The 11,689-nt window shown below is 42.9% G+C and overlaps 1 protein-coding gene across 1 annotated transcript; it reads right to left on the bottom strand.

Annotated features, from left to right (window-relative positions):
- Positions 1-7,927: 7,927 nt before the first annotated feature.
- On the bottom strand, positions 7,928-8,533 carry LOC149227711 (uncharacterized). Its single transcript, XM_089380580.1, has one exon. The coding sequence runs from the start codon at positions 8,531-8,533 to the stop codon at positions 7,928-7,930; it is 606 nt and encodes a 201-aa protein (XP_089236706.1).
- Positions 8,534-11,689: the final 3,156 nt, after the last annotated feature.

Here is an 11,689-nt window from a genome sequence, read left to right as displayed (position 1 = left end):
CACTTTGAAAGATTTTGACAGAGTTGACTCTTACCACATTCTGCGGGATTTAAACAAGCAAGAAGACTCTCTGGCAAATAAAGGTTGTTTGTTGCCTCAAGGAAACCTTAGTCTCAATGGAGGACCCTACTCATTTCATCCCTTGCCTTAACCAAGCTATAACAGGCAGATTTGCATTCATTGGCCTCAACACTTAGATCGAGCGTTGTACTGGGAATTTTGAAATAAAACTCAGACACAGAGGAGATCTTCATTTCAGGGCTCTATGGAGAGATGTCAAGTTTCCAACCATCTACGCTATGCAAACCTCCAGCCTCCAACCTCTCTCCCCCTATAGCGACCATTTCCGCCTCTTTACCTCCTCCCCATCAGCGCCTCTCCTCCCTATCAGTGACACTCAGGAACGCCAAGCATCAAGCAGAAGGAATAACACAACAATAGAAGGAACAACAAGCAGCCTAACAGGAAAAAGAAAGAAGCAAACCAAATGGAATTCAAGACAAGAAGAATCAACCCTCTCAAGAGTAGTCAGTCTACAAACCATGAAAAAATACCAGAGAATCAATGTTATGTAAATTTTCTTTACTAGTAAGACAATATTTTAGACAATATTCAAGAGTAGCTATAGCATTCTATTAATTTTTTAATATAAACACAGGAGAAGGGACTGCGTTCCCAACACATTCTCACAGCTTAGTTTCCACTTATGCTACAGTTGATTGTAATAGGAGCTTGCTCCATCACAACTTTTGGTAATATATCCACTATCTGATCTTGTTAAAAAAAATAGGTCTTTCTATTGCATAATATTTACAAAAAAATACACAAAATGTTTACTAGTGCTAGTGGAGGCTAAGCATCTGGGAAACTAGGTTCTCCATTAACAAGATTAACCATAGTTTTGCCATATCTATGTCTTTCCATATATTGTTGTTCTTATCAGAATAAGAGAATTTAATAGTCATTGTTTGATATTAAGATAAACATAGTCAAAAAACAGAGGTTGGAAGACTTTCCTTGAGTGTTATCTCCGACATTGTCTCCCCTGGTTCAGCTTTATGTTTTTGTTTTACAAGTTGTGGATCCTCAAAGATGATCATGGGGTTGTTTTGGGTCCATCCTGAGCCAAGGGAGCCTTTTGCCTCTCTGATATTTCGATCTTTGTCATCAACATGGGTAATTGAAATACCCAATCCAGACACACCTTTGTAAAAGGGATTGAATTCACACTCGAAAATATGAATTATGTGCTTGAGATATTGCATGTTGTGTTTGCTTGCTTCCATTGCTTGGGCCACCAATGTCTTAATTATCTAGTAAGTTTCTACTAAAAGAACATACTTGATCTCTCATGTTCCTGAATTTATTGGGTCACAAACCCAACCATCCACCTCAATAAGTAATTTAGTGTAAGAGATACTCTACCTCTTCCTTCTCACCTCCTCCTATAACTCATCCATCACTTGTTTGGCTTCCATAGAGAATCCATAGAGAAATCTACTATGGGCAGTTACAATGGCTTGCTTAGCCTTGGTCACCTTTTTCAAATTAGAGGCCTCTGCTTTCCATTATTGATGCATTTGTCTTCAATGAGTCTTTCCCCTGGTTGATTGACCTCAAGATGATACCATTAATTTTCCTTTTGTAATAGACATATCCTCTCCCTTCATCACCTTCCCCTTTTCCTTTAACTACCACCTTAAGCTTGGAAATTCTTGTGTGCTTTCGATTAAAATCAATAGTTAGCCCACTCTTTTCCCTCTTGAAACCAACTACATATTATACCCAAATCCAAATGGGATTGGTGCTCCTTTCTCATCACTCACACACCTAATTTCATCGTCACTCATTCCTTTTAGAGGGTCCTCTAACAAAGCAATTCTCTAGACTAAAATGGGTCAGGAGATGGAAAGAAGGATGCATAAAGATAATTTTTTGGGAAGCTTGTCCCGCCTAATCCATTCCCACTCAACAAATCTAAAAGCAAAGTTCCAGACCGCTTATTACTTAATCCCCTTTCAGTCCTTACTACCTAAAACTTCCATTGGACAACCATAAGAAAGATCAACACAAAACACAACCACAAACCACAAAAATAACTAAGTTACAAAAGATTTATGGGATAGAGCGAAGGGTGGGGGTGCTTACAAATATAATACCATTGTTAATAGTATCATTAAGGAGCTTTGTATCCTTGTTATGGACCACATTGTAGTTTGTGCCTTTATCCTTCCCACCATGCTATGTTCTTACCTGCTAGGCCCTAGAGTTGGGCATACCTTTAACCAAGGTGTATGCCATGGGAAACATCTCCATTACACAATTTTCAATGAACATATCACAAGAAATGTGATGAAATAAAATGTTGGGCTAGAGTGCACCAACACAAGTTGTCAAAAATCGACACTTGGGGTCTCCAATAAGTTCACGTGGGAGGCTTGGTGGCACAATAGATATGAGTAACTGAGCACCTAGCTTGGCCTAATGATGGGTGAGGAGGCCCAAGATGACACCATGAGGGGTAGCATGGACGCCACAAGACATGGGCCAAAACACCCCTAGATGAACGATTGAATGTTTGACGAGGTCGACTTGAGAGGAGTTGGACTGAGGGGAGAGTGCCTGGTGGAACGGGTGGTGGGTTGAGTCCCCGGGATGACGAGATAGGCGAGAGGAGTTGAGAGCGCATTTGTTGGGACGAAATTTGAGGGCGTTGGGAGGAACGATGAGTTGGCCTGAACCAAGGTGTTCAACACATGGGTGAACTGACCTGTGTGATAGTTTGGAACAATAGGATGATCTAACCCATGTAATGGGCAAAACCGACTAAGACATCGGATGAGAGAATCATAAGATGATTGGGTGAAATGATATAGGAAGGGAGAGTTGCACAGATGGAATGAACACAACCAATTGACATACAATAAGAACTTAAGTTGTAGCATAAAGGGGAGTTGAGATGAGTGGGGACACAGTCATTCTTGGGACAAGTGAGGAATGAGGGAGGATCCATAATGAAGGCTTGGGCCTACAATTATGCAAGGCCCAAGGTCTTTTGATAGCCAAGACTGAACTAACCTGTCTTTAGTGAGATGACCAACAAGGGGGAATAAATGACCTGCGATAGGGTGGAAGGGTGACTTGGTGGGGTTCAAACACTGAAAAATCAAGTTCTTTAGGTTCGTTTAATATTTCTTGGTTATGTGGATTAGTGGACTGAGCCATTATATCAAAGATTGTTGGTAATTTTGGATTTTAATAAAAGTAGAGTGTCGATGGGCTATTTCCTTTATAAATATGTGCATGTGTATGATGATGTTAATGATGAGATTGATGTCTTACATATAATTCACATGTCTTTAGGGATGGAATTTTAATTGTAGTAGAAGTGAAAATAAGATTGCTTGCACTAAATTGAAGATTTATGATATTCCACTAACTAATGGTAAAAATATTATATAAGTAAATTTATTGTGAGGTTTAGCATGGGTGAAGTAACTTTATGATCGATGAGGTAGAGGTGAAACACGTTGGTTCCACACACTAGAGGAATCGCAGTGTGTGCAAAAGGTGCCTTGTGACCATAGGAGGCCCTAGGGTCATGACAGGTGGTATCAGAGTTGACGTCGAGAAGTGGTAGAAGAGCTAACATGATTGTTCTCCTACTCACAATGGTGTCAAGCTACCACACATAAAGGAAGGTGGTGTTTTTGAATATTTGTTTTGAAAGCAAGTAGTACTGAAGTAAGCAAGGTTGGAGGAAGACTACAAAGACAACTTCCTTCTGTTAGTAGGTTCTTGGGAAGGGGCTTTTGTAATTGATTGTTAGGTGGGGAAAATGGTTTTGGCTATTAGTTCTTGATACATGTTACAATTGGGAAAGTCGAAGTGATCCTGACAAGGTCACATATGAAAAAGAGGCAGGTCACAATGGTGAACACTAGGTCTAACCCAAAGGACCAAGATGAGGTGCAACTATTTGAGAAGGTCAAAGATCTTAAGATGACTTTGATATGGATGGTAATCGGTATCGCAGAGCATGTAAAGATGTTTGAAGAACTATGAGCATAAATTCAAGAGATTAAGGGGGCCATTGAGTGAGGGTCCTACTCCATTGAATTTGCAGTGAGACAAGCCCAATATTAGGAAGATTAGATGAAGGACTTGGAGGATCAAGTGAAGTCACTTGTGGCACTCGCAAGAGACAAGGCTGATACTATTGCAATATTGAAGCAAGCCATAGGGAAAATTTCAAGTATTTCATCTATGAAGTTGAAGCTGAAAGAACCATAGATGTATGTTGGGACAAGAAGAGCTAAGGTATTGGGAGAATTTTGTTGGGACATGGAAATTTTTTTGGAATAGATGAAGGGTTGTTCTAAAGAGATGAATGTTAATGTAACAGCCATGTATCTAATATGAAAAACAAAACTTTGGTGCAGAACCAAGGTTGAATACTTAGCAGCAGGTTGCATCACTGACATAATTGAGACATGGACAAAGTTTAAAGAGGATTCGTACATTCAGTTTAGACCAAGGAATCAAGAATGGGTGGCAAGGGATTGCCTAAGGGAGTTGAAGCACACTGGTAAGATCCATACCTATATTAAAGAGTTCCCAGGTCTTATGTTGGAACTTAGAGATATGCATGAGAAGGATAGGGTGTACTAGTTTATTAGCGATCTCCAACCATGGGCAAAGAAGGAAGTCATGAAGTAGGGATTCTAGTCCCTTGCCACAATCATCATCATAACAGAGAAACTTCTTAATTACTAGATAAATGGTAAAGACAAGGAGGAGATTCAAAATGATACAAACACAAAGAAGAAGAAGGATCAAAAGAAAGAGAAGCCTTCTAAGGACGGAAAACTAACAAGTGCAGCCAAAGAAAAGAACTCCATATCATGTTGGATCTATGGAGAGGATCACTTGGCAAGGAATTACTCGATCAAGTGGAAGGTGGTTGCTTTGGAGTAACAATATGCAATTAAAGTTGGAATGTTGTAGGTAGTATGGTACTTAGGAGATTAGAGAGGAGGCCCATATATAACAATGAGGATGGCCACCATATTTAAGAGTGAACAACAATTTTGTGGAACTACATGTAGAGAGTTGAGAAGCAATGATGTAGAGTCTCTTCTCTCATGAAATGTGGATACCCTGTTCACTTTAATAGACATAGTAAAGAAGTTGTAGAAGAGGACAAGAAAATTAGAGTAGGCAGAGGAAACCATGATTGCAATGATGGTTTAGAGATGTGACTAAGGAGAGGTGTCGTGGTATGTTGAGGCCAAGGAGGAGGTTGGTACATTGATATTGAGCTTAGAAAGTTGGTTATGAGATCTAGAGCTTGATAGGCTTGTTGAAGAAGCAGATGGAAATATCAGGCCATATCCGTCTTTGCCAACTTACATGACGAGGAACTATGGAGGGATGCTTCAGAGAGATTAGATGGGAGATAAGGGTGGAGGTTATCTTGACCAACACTCCTTTTCGTCTCATTATGCCAAGAAGAGATGGATTGTTGTTGTAGATAGATGACATGCTAAGATCATGGGGGCACCTAGGGTGGTGCCTCTACAACATCAAATCGGTGGAGCTGTGATGATCTGAGATCGAGGATATTGCATTATGAGACATGAGGCTTTATGGAGCTTGGTGCGACAATCAAATTAGTTACATGATTAGCTAAGCCCCATTAGGGGATCTAGCATATGCCAATATGTAGGGGTGATTTCCAGAGATGTTGTTAGAGATAATATAAGGAGGGACTTCAACATGGTGACGATATCCAGTGGGAAATGACCGAAGGGTTGTAGCTGGAATATTGTTGGGGTGACAATAAATTTAAGTGGGGGAGGATGCCAAACCCTAGAGTTGGGTACGCATTTAAATGAGTTGTGCGCAATGGGTGACATTTCCATTGCACGATTTGCAATGAAGATATCACAAGAAATGCAATAAAAGAGGATGTTGGGTAAGAGCGCACCAACATAAGGTGTCAAAAAACTGGCACTTGGGGTTTCCAGTGGGTGCATGTGAGCAACTAGGTGGCACGATGGATGTGAGTAACCAAACACCCAACTTGGCCTAATGATGGGTGAGGAGGCCTATGATGACACCATGAGGGGCAACATGGACTCCCCAAGACACATGCCGAAACACCCCTAAACGAGTGACCAATTGTTAGATGACATTGGCCCGTGATGAGTTGGATCAAGAGGAGGGCGCCATGGTGGAACATGTGGTGTATAGAGTCCCCAAGACGATGAGATGGGAAATAAAAGCCAAGGGTGTGTCGACCTTGCAAGACAAGATAGACGAGAGGAGTTGAGGGCACATTAGTTAAATGAGATAAGTCAAGGGCATGTCAGCTAGAACAAAATTTGAGGGCGTCGAGATGAAATTTGAGGATGGATGAGATGAAATTTGAGGGCACTGGGAAGAATGATGAGTTATCCTGACCCAATGCGCCCAACACATGTGTGATCTAACTCGTGCAATAGTTTGGAACGACGAGACAAGCGAACCTGTGCGATGGGTGAAGCTGACTGAGACGTGGGATGAGAGAACTACACCATGGTTGGGATGAATGATATAGGAAGGGGAGAGCCGAATGGATGGAATGGACACAACCGATTGGTATACAATAAGAACATAAGCCACAACATGAAGGGGAGGAGAGACGAGTGGGACACAACTACACTTGGGATGAGCGAGGAACAAGGGAGGAGCTGAAGCGAAGGCTTGGGTCTGCAGTTGTGTAGGGCCTAAGGTATTTTGATGACCAAAACTGAACCAACCTGTCTAGGGTGAGACGACCCACACAAGGGGAGAAACAACCCATGGTATGGTGGAAGGGTGACCTGGTGGCATCCAAAGGCTGTAAAATTAGGTTCTTTGTATTCACTTAAGGTTTCTTGGTTATGTGGATTAGTGGACTAAGCCTATGTCTCGAGGATTGTTGTAAATTGTGGATTTTAATAAAACATAAGGATGGTGGACCATTTCCTTTATAAATCTACGCATATGTATGATGATGTCAATGATGAGATTGATGTCTTGCATATAATGCTCATGTCTTTTTGAATGGAAGTGACATTAAGATTGTTTGCACGATATTGAAGAGTAATGATATTCCGCTAAGTAACTAATGGTATAGAGATTATATAAGTAAACTTACTATGTAACGTAGTCTAGGTGAAGTAACTTTGTGCTACATGACGAAGATGTGAAACACGTCAGTGCCACACGCTTGAGGGATTGCAGTGCACCCAAAAGGCGCCTTGTGACTATAGGAGGCCCTATGATCATGACATTACCAAATCCATCCTAGTTTTATGTGTGTTGGCCTTCCACTCTTATGTACAATGGTAATCGAGGAAGTTGGCACTAATCGCTATCATTTCCAAGGTCTCTCACCTGAGATGGAAGATTTGTAGCTTGAACCCTTTGCAAGAGTAATAAATACCGACCATTATGACCAAGGGTGAATGAAGGAGGGGTGTACTTCCCTTACTTCATCCTCAAACTACCTTGTGTCCAATCCTTCTTAAACTTCCTCCTCATGCCATGAATTGCTATTGTTGTCGACTGTTAAGCCCACATGGTGCATCATGTTGATCCCTTCATATTGTCAACCATACACCCCATCTAGGGAAATCCATTTTATATTTATTACATAAAAGGATGTTTACAATATTTATGGAACATTTACCAAATAATCAATACTTTAAAATTTCCTGATCAAATAGAATCTTAACCACAATGCACTATTTTCTATTATTTTGCATCTTTATTTGTTTCCATCATGAGGGGAGGATTATCCACTTTTTTCTTAGATTTGTGAAAATTGATATATAAATTGTTTTCATCATTTATGTTTATTAAGATGTTTTCATCATTTATGATATATAAATTGTTTTCATCATTTATGTTTATTAAGGTGTTTTATTTGAATGTCTCCCATCGAGACTTCCTTTACCAAATCCAATGCCTCCTCTTGATCCACAAAACAGGGGAAGAGTTGAGCTACGCGAATGATTTCCGCTAGGGAGACATTGGTGGGAGCTTTGTAAGTCTGCTTGAAGTGAGAAGTTGCCATAGCTGATAGCTGAGGGAATGTGTTTATGGGGATCCCATTCTCATTATTGAGCTGCCATATAGTGTTGATTGCTTTCCTCCCATTTGCAAATTTGTGATAGAATTTCGTGTTCTCATCACCTTCAAGCAGCCAGATTTCCCTGCTTCGCAGTCTCCATGTCTCTTCTCTATCCTTTAAAATTTTGCCTCGAGAGGCATATAGAGATGTGAGCTTGTCCTTTTGATCAGTTGATGAGAAGACTCCACCCTTATCATTCTCATAATCAACTATCTCAGCTTCGGTCTCTCGGAGGGTTCTGTCATCCTGCACTCTCTTGTTATGTGCCCAAATTTTAGAGAGTTTCTTCAATTCTTTTAGATTAGACACAAAGCCCTCTGCAATATTCCCTCTGGCATCAGGGGGGTGGGCCTTCCAGAAGTTCTTGACCATGTGAGTATAGGATGCCTCTTTTAGCCAGGAAGAGTTGAATTTGAAAGGACCCTTAGGCTTATCAATCCTTCCTCTGATTTCAAAGTAAATAGGCAGATGATCTGATAGTCCTCCTGAGCCAACCCATTACCTGAGGTTGAGCCCTATGCTTAGAAGGCCTTCCTTGAGAAGGAAGCAGTCTAGTCTTCTGGAAAGGCTAGCTTCCCCGACTCTGTTATTCCTCTAGGTGGGATGCAGTTTTGCTAAGGGGATGTCCACCAGGCTGTGCATTTCCAAAATGTTCTCAAAGAAATCTGATTGGGGGTCAGACTGGGCATGGTGACCCCAGGATTCCGAGTGGCCTAATGAGAAATTAAGGTCCCCTCCCAGAATTAGAAGGTCCTTTCGAAAAATCTCAGAGCTCAAAAGATTTTCCCAAAACTCAGTCCTATGGTGGCAAGGCACGTATACATTAATGAGCCTGATCTCGGTACCCAGTTCTGCTAAGAAAATATCTGCCCCCAAATGCCCAGGGCCACCCCAGCAGTTAATAAGATTGATGGTTTGGGTGTTAAAGCCTAGGGCCATGCCTCCTGATCTCCCGGATGCATCAAGGGCCTGAAAAGACCAGCCCAGGAGCATCGAAACGAGCAAACCGGAGATAGCTTCAGCGCTACCCAAGGTTTCTTGCAGGAGAATTACATCAACAGGGTCTGCCATGATCAGTCTTCGAAAGGCTAGTTTCTTATCGGGCCTAGCTAACCCTCTACAGTTGAAAGAGAGGACCTTCATTGGGGGGGGGGGGGGTTCTGCTAGGGCATTCAATGCTCTAAGAGCCCTGTGGATAGTGATTTTCCTCCCTGAGGCTACGTCCTCCCCGACTTGTAATTTAGCTTTGGATAGAGAAGATGGACGACCGCGGGGGAGCTTATGAGGGAAAGGGGTCGAGTCAAGACCAATGCCTAACAGGTCTGGGACAAGGGTCTTTGTCTTGGAACGAGTCGGGTAACGAGGAGGAGGGAGGTCAGACTCCTGAGCAAGGGAAAGGGGGGGGGTTCCGGAATGGAGGGAGGGATGAAGGAGACAGAGGGGAGGGGAGAAAGGAGAGGGCAGGTCGCAGAGGCAGGGGACTGAGACAGACCTTCATTAATCTTAGAATTAGCAAATGCAGAATGAGAGATACTATTAGAAGGAGCACAATTTTGAGATGAACAGGGAACCGAAGAGCTCTTACCCGGAAGACCCGCAGCCCCGGCAACCGCCCTTGCCCTGGTGAGCGGAGGAGAGGGAGGCCGATACTGTGATTTAGCCTGCTTCTTCGAGGCCTCCTTGGAAGGGGTTTCTTTGACTGCTTCAGAGTGAGCATGTGTCTCTGCCTCTCCTGATGGAGGGGGTTTTTCTTTTGCTTGATGATTCCTTGCTGGCATTTCCTTGCCTGTCACCCCAACCTTTGCCTTATTGTTAAGAGGGCAGTCCCGAAAGAGATGGCCAACCTTATGGCACCTTCTGCAACGGAAGGGCACCCCTTCGTAATCCAATATCTACGCTCTTGATATATTTCTCCATTGAAGAGTAATGTGCTCCTGTAAACCCTCCCTGGTATCCAAATGGACCAAGATTCTTGCATAAGCCATCATACCAGTTGATAGATAGGCTTTGTCATGGTCCAAATATGTGCCGAGGGTATTTCCAATGCGCCTAAATACATCCTCGGACCAGAACTGAAGGGGAAGACCTGGTAATCGCACCCAAAGAGGGCCTGCACCCAAGTGTTCGCTCTCTGGATCAAAAAGTGGATTCCATCTACACAACAGGACAAGAGCCTGTTCAATGTGCCATACTGATGAGAGGACCCAGTTTGTGTGTTCAGCTTGTGCAAATCTTAGCACAAACCAACCCTTAACAAAGGTTTGTACAAAGGGGAGGTCAGCTAGATGATGGCCCCATACTTCGGCCGCCCATTGCTTCAACCTGGCTGCTGTGTAATTTATTCCTCGTACTCTGCCTACCAGAACCCTGTCTGCTATTTCCATTGTGTCTCCCAACTGGATGTCCTCTCCCAAACAGAGGACTGCTTCTTTTGCTTTAGATCTTACGCACCTCGACTTCTTATTTGGTCGAAGCCCTACCTCAAAATGGGCTTGTGGGGGACCTCTCGAAGGCGGGGCTATGGGAGGGTTAGGGTTTGAAGGCGCCGAGGAATGCCCCACTGGGAAAGCTCCAGAGATTGGCAGAATCAGAGTAAAGCTGCCTGAAGGGGGAGCCGTGGAGATTAAGGCCGCAGGGATCCCTAGTGAGAGACCAGGGGGAGCTGATGAGGGGTTGTTAGAGCTTGCTGATGGGGGGAAAGAAGCAAAGCCTGTAGATGAGCCAGCAAGAGTGGTTCCTTCGGAGCTAAACACAAGGGTTTGGGCTATCGGCAGCTCTGGAATGGATGAGAAAGGCGGCCAGGAGGGGGTGAGCACTGGATGAGTGGCAACCGAGCTCAAGGGTCCAGAGAAAGAGGGCAACGTCTCTATCTCGTCCGTAAGCTCATTGTTGTACCGATGCAGGACTGATGAGTTTGCATGTGGAGTTGTCCAGATGGGAGTGCCCTCCAAAGGGTCCTCCGAATAATCTACTAAATCCTCCATAACCACTTCAAAAAACCCGCGCCAGCTGCCGTCTCAAAAAATTCTGTGCCCATCGCTGTTGAGGCTGGGATGTAGGTGGAATGAAATGGAAGAGGGAGCTTGGAATATGCCTGCCCGTGACGGAAGAACGACAGAAAAGGAACAGGGGTGGCTGTACGGTGACAACAGCCCGAGGATTGCACTGTTTCCAGGTCACGGGGATGATAGCTTCAAACTTCAGGTCGCCAGCTACAGGTAAAAACCCTAACCCTCGTCGGGTCGCTTCCTTCGTCTCCTCATTTTTTCTCCAAACCAAGTTTTCCTTCAGAAGCTTTCCTGTAAGGTCTATACTCTTATATCTTTCTAATTACTTCAATATCATCTCTAATACATTTTTATGTAGTCTAACTAATAGACAAAATAGTATTTTTCAATAGAATCCGGTGATATATCCCTTTCTTTTATCATTCCTTTCTATAACACATATCTACATATTTCTTATTTTATCATTTATATCTTTCTAATTACTTCAATATCATCTCTCATATTTTTATGGAATAGTCTA

The sequence above is a fragment of the Pinus tabuliformis genome, chromosome J, assembly GCF_031772625.1.
Source record: "Pinus tabuliformis cultivar Carrire ecotype Pingquan chromosome J, CPIR1, whole genome shotgun sequence".
Classification (NCBI taxonomy): Eukaryota; Viridiplantae; Streptophyta; class Pinopsida; order Pinales; family Pinaceae; genus Pinus; species Pinus tabuliformis.
Note: the sequence above shows the minus strand (reverse complement) of the source record. Positions and strands in the feature narration are given on the sequence as shown.

Bases quoted from the DNA above. Each gene is read 5' to 3' on its own strand.
- LOC149227711 (XM_089380580.1), bottom strand. From the start codon at position 8,533: ATGGTCAAGAACTTCTGGAAGGCCCACCCCCCTGATGCCAGAGGGAAT.